Source organism: Histoplasma capsulatum, genomic scaffold, assembly GCF_000149585.1.
Source record: "Histoplasma capsulatum NAm1 scaffold_2 genomic scaffold, whole genome shotgun sequence".
Lineage (NCBI taxonomy): Eukaryota > Fungi > Ascomycota > Eurotiomycetes > Onygenales > Ajellomycetaceae > Histoplasma > Histoplasma mississippiense.
The window spans coordinates 2,720,850-2,747,441 of NW_001813981.1; the positions used below are offsets into that span (position 1 = coordinate 2,720,850).

The following is a 26,592-nucleotide window of genomic DNA, read 5'->3' on the forward strand; positions in this document are numbered from 1 at the left end:
AGGTATTGTAACAGCCATCGTTGGGAACGTTTTTATTTCCTTTGCGTTAAATATCCAACGCTATGCGCACATACGCATTGAACGGGAATTCGAACGGAACCGCTATCGAAACGGTTGGAAGAAAAGTGCCTCCAGGCACACGGCACAGTCAGTACTGTTATCATCTAGCACTTATGGCGCAGTTGCGAGCGAAGATGAGGGCGGGGACACAAATGGACAAGACCATGCGGACACAGCTCAGGCGGAGACAAATGGACGATCTACTAGATTTGAGGAAATTGAAAGATTGGGATTTAATCGATATACAGACGAAGATGAGGGAGATAGGGAGAGGGGTAATTCTCTCAATGGCAGTAACCCGGACGCTGACAGGCTCAACCAGTCATTCATGTCAGACCGGACGTTAACGCCATTGGAGAAGAGCCAGATCCCCAAGGAACGAACGTCATATCTTAAATCTCCGTACTGGTGGACCGGCATAATTCTTATGACTATCGGAGAAGCCGGTAATTTCCTTGCATATGGATTTGCACCTGCATCTATCGTTTCACCTCTAGGGGTCGTGGCGCTGATTTCAAATTGCCTCATTGCTCCATTCATGCTTAAAGAGACTTTCCGCCAACGAGATCTGCTTGGGGTGCTGGTTTCCATTGCGGGCGCAGTTACAATTGTACTCAGTGCTAAAACCTCGGAAACCAAAATAGGCCCTGGTGAGATTTGGGGCATGATAACGACGTGGGAGTTTGAATTATACCTTGGACTCACAATTGCATTGATCCTGGTGTTGATGTGGGCTAGCTACAAGTATGGGAGAAAATCTATCCTAATTGATTTGGGTTTGGTTGGATTGTTCGGTAAGTATATATATATATGTACCTATGTCTGAAACTATAATGATGAATCCAAGCTTATTACATCGTTAGGCGGATATACTGCTTTGTCGACAAAGGGCGTTGCGTCCTTGCTGTCATTCACTTTATGGCACGTCATTACGTTCCCTATCACGTACGCCCTGGTGGCCATACTTGTTTTCAGTGCTGTGATGCAGATACGATACATCAATCGTGCTTTGCAAAGATTCGATTCCACCCAAGTTATCCCTACCCAGTTTGTATTATTTACCATTTCAGTGATTCTTGGGAGCGCTGTCCTCTACCGGGATTTCGAGTCGACCTCCCCTGCACGGGCAGAGAAATTCGTTGGAGGCTGTTCACTCACGTTCCTTGGAGTCTATCTTATAACTAGTGGTAGAAGCCGGGCAGATGAGTCCGATTCCGAATCGGAAAGTGACGAGGAGGCAATTGGTCTTCTCGATGGAGATCGATACCGCGATAGTATTGATTGGCAGCCCGAAAGAAGGCAGCGACGGGCAGAGCAATCGCTGGAAGGGACCGTTGGTCCCGCTGTTCAAGCTACCGACCATCGTCCCCGCTCACATATGAGTGATGAAGACAATCATTCTAAAGACGGCGGAGTGCAAACCCCGCGAGCTCCATTGTCTAGTGGTCCTTCCTCTTCCGTGCCATCAATTTCTGGCGTCTCCTTATTATCAACATCCTCAGCATCTCCTGTCACAAGCCCCAAGCCACTCTTGACCGAAAACCCATGGGAAACAACCTCTGCGGACCATGGCGAATCAGCAATTGTCTCTGGGCCGCAAACACCTACCCACATGTACACTCCTCCAACTCAGGTACTTCTCCAATTCCCTTCTGCTCCAGGGGTTGCTGGATCCCACGCGGTTACCAACCAACAAATTCGCCCGCATACCCCTCCGCAGGCTCCACCATCAAGAGCAAAGACGCCTCCCACAACAGGTCGCGAATTTACATCATCTCGAACACCGAACACAGGATCACGAAGCTCGTCTTCAAAGCGTTTCCCTCCTGGACCAATACTGCAGCCTTTCTCAGGGACCCTGAGCGCTGTTATTGCAGATTCTCTACTCAGGGAAGGCTCCCCTCGTAGCCACCGCGAACGGGCCCTGTCGAAAACGAAGCGAGAGGGCAAGAAAAGAGCATCCATCCCATATGCTTCCAACGAAGGCGCAGCGACAAGGTATAACCAAGAAGGGACTTCGCTGGAAACCGAGTTCGAGACCAACCTCAATGCAACAGAAGCTGAGGAGGACGAACTTTTGCGCATAGCTAACCGCGCAAGCCTATCCCTCACCGGTTCAACCAGCACAAACCAAACCAGTACGCAAGACAGGATCCCAAACCTAGCCGCTTCACCGCTCCTGAAGAAGCAAAATGATTCTCGGACCCGGAGTCTTAGCGACTCGTGGAGGGACGGGCTGGGCTGGCTTAGCAGCAGTATCCGGGGGAATCCAAAAAATAAGCAGAAAAGGGAGGCTGGACTTTCGGCTGCTGCTCCTGACGAGAATGGAGACTAATATTTTTTACTCCTCTCTGACCACGAAAGGGGACGGGCCTTATTACGAAGATCTAGGATTAGGACGGCTACAGTACATGCATGTTGTAGAATTTTTTCGGTTGGTTTTTTGTTCCATCACTTCTCGGCAATCCATACGTTCAAAGGTAAACATGCATATACAGTTAGTTCTGACAGACTTATTGGTTTTTGCATTTTCCTCTCGATTTGCATTTGATTTTTATTCGTGGACAGGAGCTTTTGTCAGCAGTGCATGATCACGTATGGTTTGCAACATTTTCTTTTCAATTTTTTTTGTTCTCTCAAACCTTTCTCCTCCGTTAACTTTCTGCGAATGTTCATCTTTTCAGGACAGTTGAACCCCAGATACTCCATTGTGATCTACGGCGCGATATTTCTGAACCTCCTGCGCGGCCCACGTTTTTGTTTCCAAATAATTCTCCTCTGGGAGGAGTAGAGCTACAGGGGACTATAGTCTACTTAGGTTCTTTTTTTCTTGCACCTAATTATCCTCTAAATAAGATATCCTGATTAGCCCGGGTTTCCGGTGCCAATTTCGTTATTATTCCCACAATCTAAGATATTATTGTGCCTCTTCTGTCTTGGCTTTTTCTTTTTCCTTTCTTTTTCATTTTTGGTTTTTGTCTGGAATCCTTTTGACAGCATTTTGCATGCGGTTTCGCCAGCTCAGTATCCCATGTTACTGTCGTATGACAGCATTCGTTCTATAACTCTGAAGAGAAAAGGGTTATTCGAATGTATTCATTGAATTCATCATCTCACATCCAGATAACATTTATCATCATAACAAGTAGAAAGAAAACAAGCGAGGCTTGCCTTAATGAAGAAGTAATCATCAATCAATACTAAGTTGTTGGTTATATTACTTCCCAACCAAAGCAGCCCGCTCAAACCGGGATCCCAATCATTCAATTCAAAAGCTAATCATCGAGCAAACCCTTCGCGTTTTCCTCATCTGATTCTTCTATGCCTTCTCCTTCACCCTCGCCGCCTGCATCAGCAGTGACATTGTCACTGTCACCATCTTGATTGACCGCAGCAGCACCCTCATCAACTGTAGTAGTAGTTCGAGTGGTAGTAGTTGCATTACCGACCGCAGCAGTAGCACCCTTGTTCCCCGCCGCAGGGGGCCCCCTATCACCTCCATTGGTATTCCCATTTACATTCCCTTCTCGCCGCACCCTAGCCCCTTCTTTCAATTTCTCCCATCGATCCCGATATCTCCCCACCACATCTCTCAACTTCTCATTCTCGCGGCCCACCCGCTGCAACTCCCTCTCGCTCTTCCGTGCGCGCTCTTCCAACTCTAAAATCCGAGCCACGTCAGTGTTGGATGATTGCGGCATTCCCGCAGCCGCGCCCTCTCCCGAGGGCACCAGCGCCCCGGCTGCTAAAGGCGGTGGTGATGGCGGCTGTACTCCATGAATATGGGATGCTTGCGGCGCAGTCGACGCTATGGGAGAGAGCTGGCGGGCAGGTGAGGCAGTGGATTGGTGCTGCATTGCTTTGAGAGACTGCTGCAATGCTAATGACGACGACTGCGCGTTGACTTCCCACATGTGCAGCCGCTTGGACAGCGTGTCTGACAGGTGCTTCAGCGCCTGGTTCTCCAGTTGCAGTTCTTCCAAGGTCTTCGTGTTCATGTCCTGATGATGTGCTGCAGCCTGTGTCGAGCGGCTTTCCGAGGCGCCTGCTCCTTTATGCCTCCCCCCAGTTGGTTTTCGATCCCTGTCCGGTGTCCGGGCTGTAGGCGAAGATTCTGGGGGCATCGGGTTTTCGCGCGCATCGACGAAATCGTCGTCACGGCTGTCGGCTAGGCTGTCCCTACGGGCTTCCTTTTCAGCTCGGGAAAGAATGCCAGCGTACGATATTGTTCCACCCGCGGTAGGGACGACGTAGAATGATTCTGCAGGATTCGAGTGGCCTGGTGAGCGGCTAGAGCCATCTCTGTCGCGAAGGGCACGCAGTGCAGCTCTCGATACTAGCTTGCTCACGTCTGTTTGTTCTGTAAGATGGCTGGAAAGGTCTGCGGAGGCAGGATTCCGGTCGAGGCGCGTATTTGCTGCAGATTTCTGGCTGGTTGGATCAATGCCCAGAGGCAAACTAGCAAATGCTAGGGGGGCAGAAAATTTGGATATGAGACCTTCAAAGGTCGAATAAAAGCGCTGGAACGACTCATCGGTTGAGAATCCAAAACCAAGCTTAGGTGTCTCACTTGGCTCTGGGGGAACTGTTTGTTGGTCGACGATATCTGTGGGGCTGGTTGGAGCCCATGACAGTTTACGCTTGGAAGCCAAGCCGGGGCAAGACTTTAAATCGGCGTTTAGCGCATCGAGGCCAGTACCATCAAGTCTCGTGCGCCCTGGAACACCAGTCATTTTCGCTCCGGCATTCTGTGTTGAAACAGCGGGAGACGCAAGACTCGCTCGGGGCGGGTGGGAAGGAATACCGCGTGCGGATGCCAGATTGCTTGCTATTGAACTCGTATCTCGCTGGAGAGATCTATGGTGAGTGGCTAGACGAGGTGGTTGGTGGACATTCTCTGTGGGTGAAGTTGCAGCATGTGACGCTCCTCCGGCAACTTGAGCGTTAAATTTGCTGGTTTGGACGGTTGAAAGGGTCGGCGGTGGTGAATTTGTAGGCTCAGGAGAAGCGGTCGAAGGGTGTTCATGCTGAAATCTAAGAATTTCTGCAAGCCGTTTGTGATGTTTCTCGAGGAGCTGGAGGGTCCGCAACGCCTATAATGCCCGTCGATGTGAGAAAGAGCTTGCTTGTACGACATAGGCAGGTGCCCGCGCACATACCTCAGGATCAAGGGTGCCTTGTGCTGCGGTTGAAAATTCTCCGGCCGCAAGGTCGTGTTCCTCGCTGGCAGCTACTGGGTTAGATTTGTGTGTTTCGAAGAGGGCATTTCGGGCATGGGAATGTGCCTAGACGGGGTATTGGCAGTCGGGTCAGCTTCGAGCCCTGGCACCAGTGGGGGATGAAGAAGGTGATACACACCAAAGTTAACGGAGATGATTCCATAATCCGCCCTGACAAAAGGCCCTTTTAACACACTATTCAGCAAATCGGCATCTACGAGAAAGATGAAATTAACAAACAACATAGTAGAGAGTCGGAAGGGAAGTTGTGAAATCGGGTTGGGAAGCCAGTTTGTCCCGCTTAGTCACGCGCGAGTAACTCGAAATCCATGGCGGAGGTTGTCTGCAAGCCCCCTGCCGCTGATATACTGTTATCAAGACAACGCTTCGGAGGGAATACATCTATTTGTTGGACAATGGAATCTTCTGAACAAAGGGTAGTATGCTCTGCTCGGTGGACATGGAAAAACAAAATCTCCTGTCTTGAGAAATCGAGAGGCGTAGCACGATCTCGATGCCCTCGAACCTTGGACTCAATACATACATACCAGTAACCACTCAGGTCTGGGATGTTTCGATATCTCCAAACGTGTCATCATTACGTGGGATAGAGAGGTGTGGCCTTGTCCAGCAATAGAAATCCCTGCACCTGTAGGATTAATTGCCATGACAATGTAATAGGAGAATAGTTTTATTGGTTACTACATGCAAGCTCTGTCTGCACCATGTCCCGTTTGCATCCAGAAGTCCTGCCCAGCAACTGCCCATCACCTCTCCAGCAGCTGTCCAGCACCGTATCTGTAGAATCTTCTTGCCAACAGAGCAACTTTCCACCGTGTGTAAGTAATTTATCCGTAACGGTGTAACTGTATTTCCAATACGGACACGATGCGTTACGAGACGAGTCGAGATTGTGTGGGTTGCCGCCAGCAGCCAATCAGCATACAATTTCCAAGCCGCAGCCGTATCAAAAGCTCACTCCGACACTCCGCCCACGACGTGCACAACAACTCTCCGACTTCATCCTGCGGGCTACAGTGCTGCCTGACAACCTCTCCGAGATGATTTTCCTGTGATCGATACTAACTGCCTTGTTGTTGTACCTGTTGACGACGGCAATGCTTTCCCTTCCCTAGGTCCGGTGTCCCTTCTGTCGCACGAACTATCCCGAACCGTGATGCTACTTGTCCAACTTCTCCCACCAACCAACTCTGTCCCCGTCAGCGTTTCCGCCGCTTTGTTCCCGCGTTGGTCTAGTCCTCCTCCCCATGCCCCCCGCTCGCTGGAGCCTCCAGCCCTCTATCCCGTGGCCCGGGAATAGCAGTTCTTTCGTTTGAACTGAACGCTATTTCTTCCCCAAGTCACCGGCTTATAACTAGAAGTCCCCATTGTTGAACATTCAATCAACTCCGTCAGGAAAGTTCACTACCCTATTCCGCCGATGGACGGCACTACGAGCGAAACAACTTCATCGCCTTCTGCCAATGGGCTTAAAAGGGTCTTTACAAGGCCGAATCGCAGCAAGACCTCCCTCAGCGAAGTCGATGGCTCCACATCTGTTCGAAGTCCCGCACCTTCAGTCGAGTCGAACCATGAACCCCCGCGCCCTTCAACTAGCGGGGCAGGTGGGGGTGAGGGGAATAATTATGATGGCCCTCCTACTGGCATCTCGAAGTTGATTTCAGGGGCACGGCGTCGACGCAAGAAAAAAACTATGGGAATGGAAAATCCCATCCTCCAAGGTGGCGGGGATGGAACGGAACTGCAACGTATCCCCAATGAAGATGGCGCATCTCTGTCAATGAGCAGGAATCATAGTAGCTCAACAGTAGATAGTACAGACCATGGCGCAAGTAACGGGTCAGACCCTGGAAGGTGGGTTTCTTCCCAGCAAACTTAATTTTCTGTTGACGCATCCCCAATTCTTCCTGTACTCCCCTACTTACTCGATCTACTAACCCCGTCTCGAATAGACGTACGTCTCCTGATTTAGGACTCCATCTGGATTCGCGTCAAACTGCTTCATCCCCTCTAATAATCACGACTAACGCTCCCCCCGATCCAGCGGAAGCTACGTCGGATTCCAATGCGACATCCGATACAGCCGCCGATATAAGTCGACATCTAGCCCATGCTGCAACTACGGGGGATATGGGAGTTTACTCCAGGTCATCCAGTGCAGACCGAAAGAATCAGAACCTGAAAAACCAGTTCAGCCCTAACACTGCGAAAAAAAGCCGCAGCCCAAGCCCTGACCTGGATAAATCACCGTTGACGAAAAGCGGTAAAAGCCTTTTCAAGACTAGGTCAAGAAGGTCAAGCACTTCGGCTAAAAATAGTCCAAAGCCTTCGGAAGAGGTCCCTCCTGTACCGCTTTCAACACCCCGACATGTAGCAACGTCGAATATTTCCTCTACCTTCACCTCTAAATCACCGCATGTGACCTCAGTTCCCCCGAGCCCTTCTTCCGCAGCTGTACCCGACCTCGTAACAACTGTGACTCCACCAACTCCAGCTGGTCATCGTTCCCAAAGCCCAGCGCTGCCGTCTACAAATTTCGTGGAAGATAGTGACTCCGCCATAAATTTCCCCAACTTACCTCCTAATGCCGTTGTGAGCTCTTCAGGCAATATGATATCCCATAGACGAGTTCGTTCCGCATCTGCTGCTCATAGTCCCAGTAAACTTTCGAATTCCATGACCGCTCCATTAACACCAACTGTAGAAGATTCTAAGACTGCGCAGGGGTTCTTTTCCTCCATGCTCTCTGCGGCCCAGAATGCCGCCTCTAACTTTGGAAACAGTTTGAATAGTCAAGCTCGCGCACAGCCCGCCCCACAGCCTGTGGAGCTAGATAACCCAAACATTAGTGGACCTAACACCGAAGCAGCTGCAGATCCACCACAAGACGACGATACATCAGAGAAAAAGGAATTGGCCGTGGAAACGCTCGGGATGGGTGAATTAAATTTTAGCCATCTTGGGATTGACGCATCAGCGGGCGGGGAGATCACCACTAAAGATGGTGTTGTGTTTACGAAAACCGAAACTACTAGCCGCCCTCGTAGAGCAACTGCATCCCAGAGGGATGAAATCTCTGCAAGGATAGAAGATATGCGTGCGGCTCATGCAGTATCCATGGCGTATGAAAAGCCGGCGGATGGGCCATCTACGTCTCAACCGGCCCCTGAACTACTCCGCACAGGTACTCCTTCCAGCACCCCGTTTAATGGCCTCGCAAAGGGCAGTACTGGCGAACAAACCCCCCCAAGTGGCAGTATTTTCGAAGGTGAAACCGGTGCTGGTGTCCAGCGCAGTGGTAGCGTACGTAGTCGCCTGGCACGCAGACATCGAGGATCATCGAGTGCAACAATTGGTCCGCTTGGGGCGGCAGGGCTTGGCTTGGGCATTCCCGGCGCCAATACCAGTGCTCCACGTTTGACAGGCTTTGCTGTTGCAAGTAAAAAGCGAAATCGCGACTTTCACCAGCTATTTAGAAGTGTTCCAGAGGATGATTACCTCATCGAAGACTATAGTTGTGCTCTCCAACGAGAAATCATCCTGGCTGGCCGCATATACATATCAGAAGGCCATATCTGCTTCTCGAGTAACATCCTCGGCTGGGTGACGACTTTAGTGATCAGTTTCGATGAAATAATAGCCATTGAGAAGGAATCTACCGCTGTTGTTTTTCCAAACGCAATCGCAATCCAAACTTTGCATGCGCGACATACGTTTCGAAGTCTCTTGAGTCGGGAGGCTACCTATGATTTGATGGTTAATATCTGGAAAGTCAACCACCCGACACTCGAGAGTTCACTTAATGGCACTCGAATAGAACAGGGCTCTGGTGACAAAACGGAAAAGGCCGATGAGAGTGATGCTGCAAGTGAGGGCCCTTCTGACGAGGAGGATGAGATATACGACGAAGATGAGGAGGATGAGGGCACCAATTTTTTGGACGCTGTTGATGCAGGTATTGCTAGCAGCGATAAATCGGAGCCCCAGAAAGGAATCAGTCGCAAAGGATCCAACATTCCACTGGCCGGGTCTTACTCGATTCCCCAAGCTCCATCCAAAAGTGAGGCGAAAGCGCCAGAAAAAGGAGCTGCTGCGTCAACTTCTTCTCTTCCACCATTTCCCGGCCCTGCTACTCATGCTCCAACGGAGTTTACAGACCCCTCCGGCCGCTATGATAAAGTAATAAAAGACGAAATAATACTGGCACCACTAGGCTTCGTTTATACTCTTGTTTTTGGCCCTGCATCTGGTTCATTCGTACCCAAGTTTCTTCTCGATTACCAGAAAGTGACTGATCTGCAATTTGAAGATGACCAAAAGGGGCTATCTATGGACAACAAAACTCGATCGTATTCGTATACAAAGCCACTGAATGCGCCTATCGGACCGAAGCAAACGAAGTGTACTAGTCACGAGAATTTAGACTTCCTTGACTTGGAGAAAGCTGTTTTGGTTACGTTGACGACACAAACTCCTGATGTGCCAAGTGGAAATATTTTCTGTGTGAAAACCAAATACTTGTTTACATGGGCAGTTAATAATGCCACCAGATTCTATATGACTTGCACCATAGAATGGTCCGGCAAGAGTTGGCTCAAAGGTTTGTCTATCATCCGCCGTTCTAACCGAAATGTATAATGCTTACGATAGCTATAATAGGTCCTATCGAAAAGGGTGCAAATGATGGTCAGACAACATATGGAAATGACCTAGTCAAGGCGCTTAGAGCTGGAGTAGCTCCCCCGTCGCGTAGCCCAACCCTTCCAAAGAGCGCTGGGAAGGGAGCCAGAGGAAAACGGAAGCAAGCAAATACTGGCCGATTTGAAAACGGTGCTGGCGCGAAGGCTGCTTCAGAATCTGGGAGACAACAAGCTGAAAATTGGGGAATGCTGGAACCTCTACGTGGTCCTCTTGGCCCGATAGTCCACATTTTCCAGCCCTTTTGGAGTGGTAATGTCGCTGCTGGCGTTATAGCTATGGTATTGGTGATGATTTGGTTCCGCAGCCCGCCTCCATCTCGCCTTGGACCATCAGGGGTGGGTTCTCCCTTGCTTTCCATCCCAGAGCGAATTGTTGCGTACGAGGAGCTTTGGCAGCGAGAGGAAAGCGAACTATGGAATTGGTTGGAGGAGAGAGTTGGCATGGACGGTCTCGCATACCCTATCATAAACTCTGTTCCATCTTCCGACGAATCCGAGAAAGTCGGCCATTCAAGAACTGAAAGGCAGCGGCGAAGGATGCAACCAATGAGTGAAAAAGAGCTCAAGACTCGCCTGAGGAATGAGAAAATGACGGAACGGGAGATAGAGGACGCCATCATCATAACGCAACAACGGCTTGATATGCTCAAGGCTGTTATGAAGCGGAAACGCGATGACGAATGATACATACCCGAGGTATAACCGAAGACACATAACAGCACCACAATATATAAATGATGTTTATTTTCGAGTACCATCGCATTGGCACAACGCAGGAACAGGAAAGATGAAATCCAAAAACAGACCCCTTGCATGATCTCCTTTGTTTTTCACACTGCCCTTTTATTTTTTATATTTACCGTCTTCTTCCTGCAATTATTAGTTTGCATTTACTTCATCTTTCTAACCCCGCTCAATTCTTTTTAAGCAAATCCTGAAGCGTCCTTCAACTCTTTTTTGTTTTCTTTGTTTTCATTACTCTCTCATTTGCGCTCTGTTGACATACAGCGTTGACCTGAGGGTGCTCTCCCTATTTTTTTTCTCCGAAGCAATGCATTCTCCTTAGTATTTGTGAACTCCATGTCCCTGCCGCACCCTGCACGCTTAATTCTCCCTCGAAAATCATTTGAATATGCAGTATCTTATCTCTCCTCTGATGGATTTGACGGGAGTAGATTCATTCACATTGAGCATCCATGTTTCTCTCCTCAGGTTTTTATGTATGCTATATATCCCATAACCCCGCTTTGCATATTTCAACTCATGATGTCTTAGTAGCTTCTTGGGTCTCTTTTTGATTCAATGGACGCTTTGACTACCTATTCTATCACTCGATACAGAGAGCTTTTCTTTTTCTTCCTTCTGCTCTGCCCGTATTGGTTTATGGGGGACGGAATGAAGAGGGATTCCTAAACCTCTTTTTCCCTTCTTCTTTCCTTCTTCATTTACCAAAATGACTGCAGAGTGCATTGCTCGTTGTTCGGGTAGCCTTGTTATCCTGTATGTACTCCATTGTAAGCGCAGATATTCAATCGCCAAGGGTGGAATGAAACAGCCCCCCCCCCAAAAAAAAAATTGAATTATTTCTCCCATAGGGGGAATCGAACCCCCGGCTAGCGTGTGAGAGACGCTGATGTTAGCCACTACACCATATGGGACGCAATTTGACGGATCGGAAAAGCGAGTGGCGGATACATGCGTTAGACAATATGCTTTGTTCTTGGGCATCCCAATTTTGAACTTTTGAATACCAGTAGTAGTAAAGAGCTACAAAGGGGTTGTTTTTTTGATACATTGATCAAGTTACTCGACAGTTATTTGCCAATATTTTCACGAAAGAAATTTCATGTCGAGTTAGTGGACGACCAGGCAGGAAAGAAGACGTGATTCGCAGGGTGCGCATTGGCCAGGTAATCATTACAGCTATTTACCATCGCAAACTGAAGAAAATGTCGATATTAGCACCAATAGATTTAGGATCACCAAAACGCCGTTAAAGACAGGAGGATATATATAAGAGAGAGAGAGCTACCTATTAAGAGCCAAATACCCCTGCCAAGAATTCAGGAGTCCCCGAACCACCAGACAGAAAAGTATTTGACGAAACAAAAACCGTCAATATCGAAACAAAAGCCGAAACAAAGCCGATACAAAAAGCACGAACAAAGGCCAATCTCATTCGCCCATTAGCTCATCCCCTCGAAGACCTCTCCCTCTCCCACCCTCTTTCCACGTCTACCATGAGACCCTTCAACTCCTTCGCCGCTTCGCTGGAGTTCCCCTCCGCATCCAACCCATTTGAAATCCATTCCGTTGCCTCCTGCCACCTCCCCATCTCAATCAAGCATCTACCCCCTCTCCACCATGATTTCCCATTATTAGAGGGCATAATTTCCACGCTCGATTTCGCATCTACATAGGCTTCCGGCCATTGTTGCTGTGCCATATAGGCCTGCGCCCGATTCGTAAAGAGCGGCGGTAGCTCCTCGCGCAAGAGGTCGACGTGTTCCCATGTCGGTCTGCCTATGGCCATGTCGATTGCATATGTGTAAAGCTTCACAGCTTCGCCGAAGGAGGACTTGCGGAAAGCTGTGTTGGCTGCCTCGCGCAGCTTAGCGACTTGGGCGCTGCGTTTGGGATTCACTGGCTTTGGCGGTGGGGGGGTATTGGGACTGTCGAGGTTGAGGAGAGCGCGGTGGAGCCGGTTTAGGGATTCGAGTTCGCTGTCTAGCACAGCTGAGTTGCATGAGGGAGCGGAGATAGCTTTTGAGGTTGGGTCGAGGTGAAGGGGATATTGGGTGAAGGTATCGGCACCAGGAGATGCCATGGTGTGTATAGATGAAGCGATTGTTTCGTTCGTTTGCCTCTTTCCTTGGAGAGCTTTGCAGTATCGTGCGCGGAAACAGTCCTATGGATCAGGTTAGCTTCGTTTGAAACAAGGATCAGTTGGACGAAAATACAATTATGGGCGATTGACATAAATATATAGGTTATCGACTCCTGATTGTCTATTGGAGTAGATTGTCCATCCAAAGTTTCGACCTGGCCTCAGATGTTTCACGTGACTCAGGCAATAACCTTGGAATTGTTGGTGGGTTTGGATTGTCTCAGCGAGCTCAGACCCTCTATGGCTCCTGTTGCAGCAGCATGACACTAAACTACTTTAATTACAAGTCATGTGCTCAGAGCAATCCTTGTCAGAGGGTCTGAGAAGAAACGGTTCAGTGGAGATTGTTGAGATTTTCATAGATTCTTCAAATTGTTCAACTTTGACTTTCAATTACACAATCATCATACATATTTGATATTTGTGAACCACCTTAGCTTGTAGCTAAAGAGAAGAAGAATATAAATATATAATTTTTATATTAAAAAAATCAATATTTAATATAGATGTATCTTGTTGAAAATGATCACTTTTTTTCTGATTGAAATCAAGTAAATAGCAGATTGTTCCCGTGTTTAAAAAAAAATGAGTTGACTTTGAGGTGGTACTTCATATCTAAGAAATGGGAATATGAAAATAAAAATTGATACCATCGCGAGAACATTGATTTTCCTAGGTCCCAAGGTGGTACAGAGATGTTGAATAGATGGAGTTGGTTTGGTATTCTCACCCATGCCTAAGGTATAGAGCAAATCGTTCCCGTGTTGCTAACAAACTGGAACCGTTTTTTCTCAGACGCTTCGCAGGATAATTGCACATCACGGGATCAAAGAATTATTTGGGTTAGCTCATTACCAATTTGAGATTAGCTTGTTTAAAAGAGTGACTCATCATTAAATCAGTCCTGCGAAGCGGCTGAGCTTGCTGAGATAAGGTTTGGATTGGTTCGTCCCCTCTACTACCAGCATGGCGCTGGTGTGAGAGAGCTCTTTTGCCCCAGTGGCCTAACAATAATTTCACTCCTCGCCAACGATCACTAGAGCACAAATATCCCAACATACGGCTTTGGAGGCCGATATTCCATTGCGACTACTAAAGGTAGGTCACCACTTCATTTGAGCCTTATTGTAGCTTTACCCATCTATATGACCCACGGCTTTCCCAAAGTTATAACCACGTCGGTGCATAAATCACAGTAGCAGGTTGCTCTCGCAATCATGCTGTGATGTCGAAGATTTCCTTGTCTATTTGTTTGTTACAGATGATGAAAGGCAAAATCTAGTGCAATGATGGAATGATGTATGAATCTCAATATTCGGCTCCACAACATCAGCTTTGACTGGAATGAGAAGCTTTATAAAGTGGCTATTTGCGCAATTGAAGCTGGAATATCCCCACGTGTTGAAGGTGAAATACCTGGATATAAAACACGTTTGTTTTCGAGTTTTAGTGCCAGCAATGCAGTATTTTCGGAAAGTGCTCGCAGGGGAAATGGTCTAAGTTTCCAGGAAAATTTCATACCGTTCGGGGGTAAGAGTGCTTTCAAGCTTGAATGCCATGAAGGCGTATTCACTTTGGGGACGTTCAAAATTTGTTTTGCTTGAGGATCGAGTTACATTTGACTCTTCACTCGGGCAGTGTTCACAGCAACCCTCGAAGCCTCAGCCACTGATCACTGTTCATGTCGTTGATTACCTTCGCTCCCCTGGTCGGTAGGATGGAGAGTCGCAGCAGAAGATAGGTGGCCTTGCGTTGCCGTTTCGAAGTGGATATCAAACCTCCGGAAAGAAACTAGAAGAAAGGTATTCCTTCTCCCTAGGAGAGAGGATAATTATGAATCCTGGACAATATTGTGCTTCATCACCAAAACACATGCACATCTTGACCCCATGTCAAAAAGATTCCTTCTATTGTGAAAATAGAAGGTTCCGCGCAAAATCAATGTATGGAATTTGAATATGAAAGAAACTCAATAATAGCGGCTATTGGGCGATGTACGAGCGCTTAACTGAGACAATGCTGCTTCACTAGAAGTACGTGAATCGAAAGATAAATATCATAACAAGCTCTAAACGTCCGCTCGACTGAGCTATGTTCATTGTGCGTTATGGCCATCAATGAAGACTTTGGATGTGACATTAGAAAATAGCCCACAGCCAGCTCTTTCGACTGTCCACTGAAGCAAGGGTGAGGATTGATAGGTTCTTGGAATCAATGATTTTCCAAGAGCTGCTTTGTTGCTGGTGATGGGTGTTATTATTAGGGCTAAAACTCCAAGTTACTGAGACAAAGATCCCATGCATGCATATGTTTTTTATTGCAACACACAGCATCTACTAATGAACTGCAGTGTTGACACAATGCTCGCCCAGTACTTCTGTGCAGGTACAGGTGCGGTATTGAGCCGCTAAGTAAAATGGTACTGATATGTCTGCGGCGCAACATCGCTAGGGACCTTTTGATCAGGCAGGATCCTTGTTACTATTCTTATTCTCATTTAAAAACGCTTAATGAGCCGGTCTTCGGAGGGAACCCGAGACTGTAATGAGAATATGGAACTTGCAGTCGAATATGCGATTATCACGCTCGAGCTGAGCCGCAAATTTGCATCATTGGTCAATCTCTTCATCACTACTCTAATTTTGAACGTTATGAGGTGGAGAACTTCAGTGTTGGGACATTGATGTGCTTTTGATTTCCCTCCTTGTCTCCATACAGGTATTGCATGTTGATGCCCGGACCGTATGTATGCCTCTGAGAACCGTCAACAGGACTCATGGAGTTACTGCCAGCTTGATATAATACATATATTATATCCCAAGTTCTTTCTGTTGTTCTTGCTAGCTTTACTATGGTCTAATGTATCTGATTCAAGTAGGTCGAGTATTTCTTGCAACCAGAACGACGCTTTCTTGTCGGGCTTGTCTTCCCTAAATTATGAGGTGTTTGGTGGCTCTCAGCATCGGGTTTGTGTGGCTATCTACTTTGGCCGGCTCTGAGCCTATCAAGAAACGCAGCGGGTTCTCGATCCAGCAAGTTTCAAAATACCGACCAACGCCGCGTTCTCCAATGGAAGATTATGCGAAGGCCGTTCTAAGGTCGGATCGTTCCAATCACATAAAAGAAACTAAAAGTGCGCCGCGTATCATGAGCACCGCCCTGGATGTGAAATACGAGAGGTCTACAAATCGAACTGTCTCAGCCGTCCCGGAACAGTTCGATATAGAATACCTTAGTCCTGTGAATGTTGCGGGAAAAACTTTAAACCTGGTACTTGATACTGGATCTGCAGATCTGTGAGTGCTTCTGATATATGATCGCGAAGCAAAATAGGACTGACGTTGGTCTAGCTGGGTATTTTCATCGCAGCAACCTCTGGCAGAAAGGTCAGCTCACGACTATTATACCCCTCCTCCCGGAACGTTACCTTTGAATGGGTGTTCCTGGGAGGTACAGTATAGAGATAGCTCAGTTGCAAAGGGCAATGTCTATGTTGATAAAGTTTCCATCGGTGACGTGGTTTCGCCGTTGCAATCCATCCAAGCCGCCCAGAGGGTTGGCAAAATGTTTACTTTGGATTCTAATTTTGATGGTATTCTTGGACTCGCTTTTCTTTCTATTAATACGGGTGGGTATTTAACCAAAACCTAGTCCTAGTATATTTTAATTTATTCAATGGTATTGGGAATATTGACTTGCTTGTACGATGCAGTTCGACCGGAGAAGCAAGTTGGGTTCTTTGATAATGTGAAGGATACACTTCCCGAACCCTTGTTTGCCGTATCTCTCAAGAAGAACAAGCCGGGAACGTTCGACTTCGGCTTTATTGACGATGATAAATACGACGGCAACATCAAGTATACCCCAGTCCATAAAGGTGGTTTCTGGTCTATTACTTCCACGGGATATGTTATTGGAAACTCCAGTAGCAATAATACCCCAATTAAGGGCCTTCTTGGTAATTACGATATATGATTGGAAATCTTCTATATAATATCGTGTGGTTTGGTATTCACACAGGGATATAGACTGACATACACCTCTCCCTTCACCTGCGCAGACACAGGGACTACCATGGTCCTCCTCCCCGAGCCCATCGTACACGATTACTATTCCAAAATACCTGGTTCCACAAAAGCATCTAGCCAGCTAAATCCATTTCTCAACGGCTGGATATTCCCATGCAAGGCCAATATCCCGTCATTTTCTCTCATCGTTGAAAATGATTATCGCGCGACGATCCCTCCAGAACACATCATCCTACAGCCCTTTTATGTTAGTGGGGGCTCACCGATGTGCTTTGGTAGCATACAGGTAGCGATACATGAGATTGTTTTTGGTGACATTATTTTTAAGAGCCAATATGTGGTGTTTGACACTGCGGGACCAAAAGTAGGTTTTGCGAGGCAGCGCCAGCAGAAGTTAGGGAAGGAGGTCGTGACGGGATAGAAGAGGACAATGAGTTTGGGGCCAAATGTATGATATTTGCATATATAATTTATATAATTTATTTATTCATTACATTTTCAGAGCTTTGTTTTATTGATGTTCGTTTTTATACCCACTTTAACCCAAGAACGGAATCTTTAGTTTTATTGTTCATAGTGTCAGTAAAATTCAGGGTGGACTCCATCCCGGAGTGTGGAGGTAATGAATACCATTTTGGACATGACGCTTGAGGGGTCTACGCAAGTCATTGTAGGAACATCATACTGAAGTTCGTGTTGTTCATATGACTTTATAACATCCAAACTTCCAGAGGCCCTGGGCAAAGGATGAATCTGCGGGGAATTCATTGGAAATTGCATATTGCCCCCAAAATATAGCCGCATAACATTTCAGAACAGGATGAAATGATCAATTCGCGTCGTCAAAAGGATAGCAGGAAAATAATAGTTGCAAATGAATTGCAAATTACCAAATACAAGGTTAAAAAAACGAAGTGGCCATAACGCCAGACACAATATACATATCAAAATATCGGATGCCTCAGAGCAATAATAAAATAGAACCCCAGAAGGCGTAAAAACCACATACCATGCGAAAAGAAAGAAATGAATTCCCAGTCCCTAAACCGACCCAACTAAAGAAGTAATCCACTTCTTCACTTATACTGAAAATTTAGGGAAAAAGCTCCTAGTCTAAGATCACGATTTGGCAAATTGGAATGTACCAAACACTCCTCCGCCGCCGCCCGGCGTTAATGGACCAACGCCGGCATGTTGCGTTTGAGCTGCGGGCGTTTGCGCATTTGTCAAACCGGCGTGGCCTGTATTTGGTGTACTTGGCGTACCTGCATTGGAGTAGATGGTGGCTCCGTTGAGATTGGGAGTTTGCTGTGCTTGGTTTGTGCCTTGGAAAGGCCTGGAGGCTACCTGCCCGTTTAAACCCCAGATTTGACCCGAGTACTTGCTTTCATCGATAGAACCATTGAATACCAGCTGGCGCATTTTCCAGAAGATTTCGCCCGTCACTAGTGAGTCTGATCCAGCTTGATGTGCTATACCAACTCGTTTCACCCCTAATTCATCTGCAATATCCTGGAGGCCAGATTTTTGGCCAAGGTTTGCAATTATCTGAGCAGCGCTCTGAGTGAGAGGAGATTTGTTAACAGTTTGGCTGCGGCCGGCGTGCTTCATGAGGTATTTGATGTCGTAGACGGATGGGAAGAAGATGGTGAGGAGTTTGTGGAATTCTTGCTCGTCAGTCGGTAATGGTTTACATAACATAATTTTCATCAAATACCCAAAATCATAGCCGGAATGGAACGAAATCCAATGTACGTCGTCCATGAGGACTAATCCGGAAGTCATCAGAAGCGCCCCAAAGTCGTGTGGATCAATGCCGTTTTTCTCATGCATAGCAAAGTCAATTCCGGCTTTCGCTAGCATGCTTGTCGATTCCTGCGCATACATGTCACCTTCCAACGAGAAGCGGAAGTTGAATTGCCAAGTGCAAGGCGCTGGGCCGAGGTTTGCCCCGTATTGGGTATTTACATCCAGTGGTAGGGCGGGAGGAACTTCGCCATCCTCTGAAAATAATGTTATTCCCAATTGTATCATTTTCAAGAGGTCCACATTACATCGCAATGTTTGGTAATGATAGTCCGCTTTTGTAGTGAAAGTCCCCATCGGCCGAGCGACAATACCAGGGAATTCGGTATCCTAGGCAAAAAACCTCGGTTAGTTTGAACGAATCTACGGCGCATGCACGAAGGTAATAGTCATGGTTTCTAGCAAGGGCACAACTCACCATGCTAATATAAGGGTACTTGTCTACTAATATCCTCAGGACCTGCATCTCCTGTGCCAAGTTGTGTTTCCAAACGTCTCGTATCCTCGAGTTTGCAGCAGCACCTTTTCCATCCACGGATAGACGGTTGTCATGGCCCAAATGCGCCTGTTGTTGCTGTTGCTGTTGCTGCTGCATCTGAGCCCCCCTCACAAAACCTATCTGTGCCGCGTGGCTCGCTAGACCTGTCCCGCCCCCATCAGGGATACCAGCAGTGGAAGGCCCCGCAGGGAAACCCACCACGCCCATCCCATTAGCTCCAGGTATGGCGAACGGACTTATGTTTGAACTTGCACTCGTAGGGCCAAAGCCAGGATGGCCACCTAGGGAAGGCGGGGGAAGGCCTGTATTCGGAGTCTGCGCATGGGTTGCGTGATGTTGTTGCGAATGCTGCTGTTGCAGGTGGCTCTGAGGGAGATGGGGGAATGGACCAGCGAGCCCTGAGGGCGCGTATCTACCGACGGGCGGCGGCATAGTGTATTTCACGATGCCAATCGATGACGGGAGGGATCGAGGTCGAACAAAGCATGAAGATTCCTGCTTGAGCCGGTTTCAACAAGCGTTGATAGCTACGGTTTTGGTGTGGAGAGTTATTGTCCCAGCAAGTCCCACTACTCGGCGGAGTGGGGGAATTCAGAACCGCGAAGCCGTGGTTGAGACAATCAACAGGTAAGTAGCAAAAGTTGCAATAATAGATACGATATGGAGAAACGACTTTGCTGGGGCTGTATGTGTGATATCTGCGCAATGTTCTGCGTTGTCCGGAACCGACGTAGGAAGTCGAGTTCGTTCAAGCAAGCGCCAAGACTTTGACCAGCTTCGGATGCCCTGCGTCGGAATACTAACCCGATACAGTTAGTTTCTAGCTCCTCACATCCATCAACTTTCTCGACTCAATATCCACGTCCGCGATATTTCATCTCCTCAACAGCTCATGAACTCTCCGCGAAAGCGGCATTGGATCGATTAAGAACATATTTTATCATAGTCCGGTTTAATCAACTCCAGTGTCCTCTCATCAGTTTTTTGAGTTCTACTGACGGACTCAACAATGGCTCCCGCAAACCCCACCGGCTTCGACATGAAGACCTTCAAAGCTGCTGCACATCCTCAGTCTTCCTGGGCCAAAAAAGACCCATGGGCACGATAGTAAGCTCTCAATCCATTCCAGATGCCAATCTACTATGTTCTTTGCTGGTCAATCAAACGTAGAAGCGATATTTGATCGTCAGAAGTTGACTCTTTCCCCACCAAAAAAAGTGAAGCATGGCGATACTCCGGGCCCTTCTCGCGGTGGAACCGATTTAAGACTGGATTTCCAGGATTGGGAATAGCCACTATTGCGTTCGGAATATACTGCGGCTACGAATGGGCTTTTCTCACACCAAAACATCGCGAGGAAAATCACCACTAGAACCATCCATCCATTTTACTACTTTAGAACCAATACGACTTGCGCGGTCCGGGTTTGAGCCGAAGCCTTTGGTGACAGGAAAGATGATATTCCCAAGGCATCTCTCGAGGTTTCCCGACGAACCACCGGCCCCCCCAATAATTCCTCGGCATTCACTTTTGCACGTTGGGTTTTCATAAACAGGCAGCGGGATTTATTCGTTTGCGGAGCTCGAGTGGTCTGAAATCCCGTGAAGGCAACAATCTGCTTAACATGTACATACATATATAAATACGTTTGGGAATAGGCGCTATGGGTTTATTCTCCTTATCAATTTCCTTAACTGATATATCTACTTTTATTCATTTCCACCAAAGCAAAAGTGGTTTGGAAGTTTCAGTCTGTGGCAGGTCTCAATTTTCCTGCCAAGCAGATTTTTTTCCTCTAGAAGTTTAACACCTTTACAGAGTGCAGGGGTGTCAAAAGCTGAATCGCGTATCCTAAATCCGAACCAAGCTCTGAAAATGACATACAATACCATCAATCATAAAAGCTATCAGCTTCATTCTGTTCTATGCCAAAGGCGTAGCTCTTGATTAATAGAATTTTACATAGGTTCTGCTCCTAAATTACTCAGAATGCACAGGCCATCTACTCCTCAAAAACCAACACGACCCCATCATCCCCAGCTGTGACAATCCTCTTTCCGCCCTCACCTCCTTGTACAAATCCCAAGATCCCACCAGATTGCTCTCCCGCCTCATTCTCAGCCATACCCAAATGGCCACGCCATTCTTTCACAAGGCCATACCCAGCAGCAGCAGTACCCCCACGGGTATCCCAACGGCGGACAACTCCATCCATGCCTACTGACGTAAGGAGCCACGATCTGCTATTGTTTGCAGCAGCGGATGCCGTTTGTTCACCGGCTGCTGTCTGGTCATGGACGAACTCAACTTTTACAACAGCTGTGTCCTCATGCGCCGATCGTATATGGCGTCGTACAGCATAGCGGTGGGCTGTGTCGAAAAGGACAACGGATCCATCGACTGAGCCGGCTGCAAGTAGCGACAGCGGCGGGGAGGAAAATGATAATGATTCAATGCCATCAGTTTGGGCTTGAAGAGACGCAAGGAGGGCGCCAGCGGCGCCAGCGCCGCCACCAGCGACGGGCGCAACAGAAGCACCAGCAGCTTTCGATTTCGATTTCGACTTGGCCGTGCCAGCCGTAATTGATGAGGATATCCGCGGAAGTCCAACAATTTTAATATGTCCCCCCGCGCCACCGACTGCAGCAAAAGTGCCCGTAGGTGCGATGGCGATGGAATATAAACCGCCTTCGACGGCAAATCGTTGATCTTGGGCCGTAAGACTCACAACTACCTGTGTTCCAGCGGATGAGGCTACTCCTGCCCCAGCAGCGGCGCCAAATACGTCGTAGACGTAGAAGCATGCGTCTTCCCCAACCGTCGCCAGGAGATTTCCGTCAGGGGTCCACGCGCCAGCGGTGCAGGATTCTGTATGTTGGAAATAACAAGCAACCATAGACATTGGCTCCGCCTCATCTTGTGCGTCGATCCGGTATACCCAAACGCTCCCATTACTGGCGCCAAGTGCGACAAGATTTTTTTTTTCCTCATTCCCACCAGCCCGATTCACTGGGCACGTAGCCACCCAGTTTATCTCATCAACCTCTTGCACCTCGGCCAAAAATCTCCAGGATAGCCCGGCCTTCCCGGGACTTGTGTCGCACCATGCGCGAAGTTTCCCGTCCAATCCTGCAGTAACCATATACTCCCCGCACGGCTCCGTGAAAGCCACTGCATTCACTGAATCCGTATGCCCCTGCAACTTTGCGATGACGGGTAATGACTCGCGCTCTCCCTTATGTTGCGGATTCGACTCGTAGCTAGTCGGAAGCAGTGGTCTCTCCACATCGGAGTTGAATATGTAGGCAGTATCGTCGCCTGAGCCTGTGATTATGATATTGGGATGGATGGGGTGTTGAGCTATGCAAAATACGGAGTCGTTATGTTGATCGAAATGAGCGATAGAGTCGTTTTGGAATGACATCTCTTCTCCATCGTCGCCGTCGTCCGAGAGGTCGTCCATCGGTTGGTCCTCATCGGCGGGAATCTCTTCTGCAGCGTCTGCGGCATCAAGGAAGAGGTCTTCCTCATTTCCGTTGTCGAGAGCCTCTTTAGGATGAGGAAATTGAGTAGGGGGCATTTTGAATTGGTAAAAGAAAGAAGTTGGGAGGGGTTGTAATCGAGGAAGAGGGTCAGAGGGGTTTAGCCGGTTGAAGAGATTTGATCGCGCTTTTGCTGATTGCGGCGATATTAGGTAGCCATATCCGATCTCGGTGTATGTAGAGAAGAGAACCCTTTTTATTGTAATCGGTTATGAAAAGAAGCCAGGAGAAAGTCATCGATAACTCCATCAATACTTCTAATCAATGGGCACTTTGAAGCAAAAAAAAGGTGGTCATCATTGGCTTAGAAATCCAAACCAACGTCACTAGAAAGATTGATTGGGGCACGGTGGAGCATGTGATGGGGCTGGAGGACGACAACCTTGTGCACTTGCATTATTGCCCACTCATTACCATTGCATAACGTACCATAGAGCCTAATCCCACACATATGTCCAGTGTCAGATATCATCGTTGTTTAGTACTTACCCCGTTTGTTTAAATTCAAGTTCTTCTTGGGTTCAACGGGTCTTCCGTGAATGACCCAGTCCTATACCCCAGTCCTATACACGGTAGTTATTCGTTGCTGAGTTCACATTAACCTACACACAAAAACTGATTCCGCTTTCTTGCGGAGATAGGGCTAATTTCACCTCTGTAACGTATGTATTTCAACTTGTGCACTAAGTCATGTGATATTAAACTCTATTTGCTAGTCCCTTATTATTGGCTTGCTTAGCTTCACGATATAACGTAGGTTACTTGGTCGCAGACACCAATGTAGAGGTGCAAGTTATTTCTAGGTATTGTACACAGGCTCTGTACAACTGGAGTACGGAAGAAAGATAAGAAAAGAAAGAAAAGAAAAAGAAAAAAGATTGTACATATCAGAGAGAGCTATTCAAGAACTATATAGAAGCAATATTGCACATGCATTCTTCAAACTCACTATATCACATGACTTAATGAAATACGTTATCTAAGTCTGGATAAGATTTCCTAATTTGATGTTAAGCAGGAATGCCATCTAAGGCATAAACCCCATTTCCAGCAGCTTTGTATGCATCCATGCGTGGTGGCGGGAAGTGTTGTGACAGCTACTCTGTGTAGCATTATCATGTGTAGTGTGTATATACGGAGTAAGGATTGTTCGTTCTAATCCCTCCAATGATTCACGGTGTCATGCCAGCAAAGAAATAGCCAATGCAGGGAGACCACTGACCTGATTTACTTATAGTTCGAAAGTGATTCGAAAGTGATTACATTCCACTAAATATCGTTCCCGGCCCATAAGAGCCCAACAAAGTCGCTAGGTTCATGGGCAAAAATGTCAGCTACCAACAAGAGAAAAACCTCAGCCAGAGCCAAGAAGGAAATAGTTTACAATTTCAATCCAGCTTTCCTTCTCGACTCCTTCTCCCTGTCCCTCAATACCCGCCTCATGATCTTCCCACTAGGGCTTTTAGGTATGGCCTCAATAAATTCCACACCTCCCTTCAACCACTTGTAACGCGCTTTGTGATCCTCCACATACTTTTGAATTGACTTTATGATAGCCGCATCATCGTTACCTGCGGAGGGAGATTTTACGACGAATGCCTTTGGCAGCTCTCCCGCGACGCGGTCCGGGACGGATATCACACAGCAATCGGCAACAGCGGGGTGTGAGAGGAGATGCGATTCCATCTCAGCTGGGGCGACTTGATAACCCTGTCGTGAAGATTAGAAAATTTCAATTGAGGGTTGGAACATGGCATGCATTAACGCACCTTCACTTTAATAAGTTCCTTTACCCGGTCGACGATAAACACGTGCTCATTACCAAGGGGTGAGACGCGAAAAAGGCCTACATCGCCCGTATATATCCAGCCGTCTCGGAATGTTTCTTTGGTCGCCTTCTCATTGTTCAGGTATCCAAGCGTGACAGATGGAGAACGGACGACGAGTTCGCCGGGCTGGTCGTAGCCGGTTACCTCCTCGCCATCGGGAGATACGAGGCGTACTTCAACGTCTGGAAGTAAGGTTCCACAAGAACCAGGGAAAATATCATCGCTGTTGCTGATGGCTACGCCCGCAGTATTTTCAGTAAGTCCTGGACCTAGATCAGTATTTGATACACCACTGGTTTATGAATGCTAAATTAAAATTGTTAAAGAGGATTGCACGAATGATGACCTACCATAGCCCTGTCGAACCACCCAGGAAGGCCTCCATTGTTTAACATCTGCTATGGTTTCAGCACCGAGTGGCGCAGCTCCGGTGCAAATGGAAGAAACACAATTGAGGTCACGCTTGTCACATTGCACCTTATTTTGCAACATGAGGATAATGATCGGAGGAACCTGGAGAGCTAAGCTTAGCAATTTGAGTGGAGGAATAGTTCGCTACTAACACAGAAGCACCTTTAAGGGAGAGGAAAATAAACCGTACCACGTAAAGGGTCAAGATTCGATACTTTTCGATAGCATTGAGGTATTGCGTAAATTCAAATTTGGGGAGAACGACCACTTTGTCGCCACGATAAGGTCCAGCATGGGCAAATCACCGCCAACGAATACACATGACTTTGGGGCAGTAGGCCTAGAACCACATCTTTGTAGTCCGATCGGGACCCAGGGGCTTTCAAGCTGTTGCGAACCCTCGCCTCAAACTCCTTCATTTGCAATACATGGGCGATCACATTCCTATGAGTGACCATCACCCCTTTCGGCGGCCCGGAGGTTCCCGAGGAGTAGCAAAGGAACGCGGCTTGTTTTGCGGCTTGTCCTGGCTGCCAATTAAGCTTCTCCAGCTGCGGTAACGAGGAACCTTCTATAATGAGCTGTTCCACCGTTTTAAAACCATCCGGTGCTTTCCCGCCACATGGAAGTTGAGGCGGTAGATCAAAAAGATAAATGCGGCTTCTTGGTATGCCAGCAGTGGCTGCAGCTTCTAGGGCAATTTGAAGATTTACAGCGCATGCGAAAATGGATTTGGATCCGCTATCCTTCAGTTGATGCGTGAGTTCAGGAGCGGTATAGCTCGCGCTCGCCGCAGAGACAACACCGGAACAATGATGGATGGCCCAACAAAGAGTCAAGTAGTCGATCTACATAGATATGGTGACTATCAGCTTCAATCCATGACGTTTTAATTCTTTTTTCTCAAACAATATATGCAATACTAATGATTGGAATAGCTGGCTAGTGGTAGATGGTGTATTATTTCTAGAAAGGAATAGGCCATTGCCTACATACCGTGTTCACGCTGTAGATACAGGCTACGCGGCTGAATTCTGACCCCTCATTTGGATGCCAGCCTAGTTCCTTGCACAAAGACCGTGCGAGGACATCAACGCGTTTTGCAACTTCCACGGTGGAGTAAGACTTTCCGCTAAGAGCGCAAACGAAGGGGTCATACGAGTCTTCCAACGGATGGCGGCCATACTTTTCATTGAGCATGAACTCAGAAAGTGGGATGTTATCTGGCGGATTCGGGAGGGGCGATACCCATTTCGGAGGTGTGAAGACCATCGCAAGAAAACTGAAGGCGAAGCAAAATAGGAGAACACCAAACAGGAGATGGAAGTTAGGAGTGGCTGACAATAGAATGAAAGAAGTGAAGGGGCGAGCAATGATATATAGCGAGAAACACAGGCGGAGGAGAGAGAGAGGCCCATTTCCAAACACCGGGCAACTAGATTGCAATCCAAGGTCTTGAAGTCGCCGAACGAATCGCTTTCTTCATCACATTCCCGCATCAAAAACATCTCCATGGGAAATTTCAGCCCTGAAGGGCTTTAGCAATGCAAATCGTCCGCGAGCATTGTTTTATCCAGCATCGCTAATCTT

At 47.6% G+C, this 26,592-nt stretch overlaps 9 protein-coding genes and 1 non-coding gene across 10 annotated transcripts; 4 read left to right on the top strand and 6 right to left on the bottom strand.

The window, feature by feature from the left end:
- Nucleotides 1–212: 212 nt before the first annotated feature.
- On the top strand, nt 213–2,395 carry HCAG_02875 (predicted protein; the record flags this gene model as incomplete). Its single annotated transcript, XM_001542654.1, has 3 exons — nt 213–335; nt 383–854; nt 924–2,395. 3 exons carry the CDS (start codon nt 213–215, stop codon nt 2,393–2,395), a joined length of 2,067 nt encoding a protein of 688 aa, XP_001542704.1.
- Nucleotides 2,396–3,335: 940 nt separating this feature from the next.
- Nucleotides 3,336–5,947, bottom strand: HCAG_02876 (conserved hypothetical protein; the record flags this gene model as incomplete). Its single annotated transcript, XM_001542655.1, has 3 exons — nt 3,336–5,153; nt 5,220–5,345; nt 5,828–5,947. 3 exons carry the CDS (start codon nt 5,945–5,947, stop codon nt 3,336–3,338), a joined length of 2,064 nt encoding a protein of 687 aa, XP_001542705.1.
- A 600-nt stretch (nt 5,948–6,547) lies between these two features.
- On the top strand, nt 6,548–10,684 carry HCAG_02877 (conserved hypothetical protein; the record flags this gene model as incomplete). The annotated part of the gene is made up of 4 exons (XM_001542656.1): nt 6,548–6,602; nt 6,659–7,154; nt 7,253–9,900; nt 9,960–10,684. The coding sequence occupies 4 exons, from the start codon at nt 6,548–6,550 to the stop codon at nt 10,682–10,684; spliced, it is 3,924 nt and encodes a 1,307-aa protein (XP_001542706.1).
- A 902-nt stretch (nt 10,685–11,586) lies between these two features.
- On the bottom strand, nt 11,587–11,658 carry HCAG_09414. Its single transcript has one exon. It is a non-coding gene; the product is annotated as a tRNA-Glu (tRNA).
- A 186-nt stretch (nt 11,659–11,844) lies between these two features.
- On the bottom strand, nt 11,845–12,827 carry HCAG_02878 (predicted protein; the record flags this gene model as incomplete). Its single annotated transcript, XM_001542657.1, has 2 exons — nt 11,845–11,923; nt 12,223–12,827. 2 exons carry the CDS (start codon nt 12,825–12,827, stop codon nt 11,845–11,847), a joined length of 684 nt encoding a protein of 227 aa, XP_001542707.1.
- Nucleotides 12,828–15,397: 2,570 nt separating this feature from the next.
- HCAG_02879 (conserved hypothetical protein) lies at nt 15,398–17,336 on the top strand (the record flags this gene model as incomplete). The annotated part of the gene is made up of 6 exons (XM_001542658.1): nt 15,398–15,543; nt 15,606–15,629; nt 15,848–16,183; nt 16,238–16,515; nt 16,600–16,845; nt 16,948–17,336. 6 exons carry the CDS (start codon nt 15,398–15,400, stop codon nt 17,334–17,336), a joined length of 1,419 nt encoding a protein of 472 aa, XP_001542708.1.
- A 698-nt stretch (nt 17,337–18,034) lies between these two features.
- Nucleotides 18,035–19,652, bottom strand: HCAG_02880 (CCR4-NOT transcription complex subunit 7; the record flags this gene model as incomplete). Its single annotated transcript, XM_001542659.1, has 3 exons — nt 18,035–18,120; nt 18,181–18,916; nt 19,140–19,652. 3 exons carry the CDS (start codon nt 19,650–19,652, stop codon nt 18,035–18,037), a joined length of 1,335 nt encoding a protein of 444 aa, XP_001542709.1.
- Nucleotides 19,653–20,229: 577 nt separating this feature from the next.
- Nucleotides 20,230–20,592, top strand: HCAG_02881 (conserved hypothetical protein; the record flags this gene model as incomplete). Its single annotated transcript, XM_001542660.1, has 2 exons — nt 20,230–20,327; nt 20,439–20,592. The coding sequence occupies 2 exons, from the start codon at nt 20,230–20,232 to the stop codon at nt 20,590–20,592; spliced, it is 252 nt and encodes an 83-aa protein (XP_001542710.1).
- A 630-nt stretch (nt 20,593–21,222) lies between these two features.
- Nucleotides 21,223–22,800, bottom strand: HCAG_02882 (conserved hypothetical protein; the record flags this gene model as incomplete). The annotated part of the gene is made up of 1 exon (XM_001542661.1): nt 21,223–22,800. The coding sequence occupies one exon, from the start codon at nt 22,798–22,800 to the stop codon at nt 21,223–21,225; it is 1,578 nt and encodes a 525-aa protein (XP_001542711.1).
- Nucleotides 22,801–24,142: 1,342 nt separating this feature from the next.
- HCAG_02883 (hypothetical protein) lies at nt 24,143–26,274 on the bottom strand (the record flags this gene model as incomplete). Its single annotated transcript, XM_001542662.1, has 5 exons — nt 24,143–24,472; nt 24,532–24,827; nt 24,942–25,104; nt 25,308–25,850; nt 25,999–26,274. The coding sequence occupies 5 exons, from the start codon at nt 26,272–26,274 to the stop codon at nt 24,143–24,145; spliced, it is 1,608 nt and encodes a 535-aa protein (XP_001542712.1).
- Between the last annotated feature and the right edge of the window lie 318 nt (nt 26,275–26,592).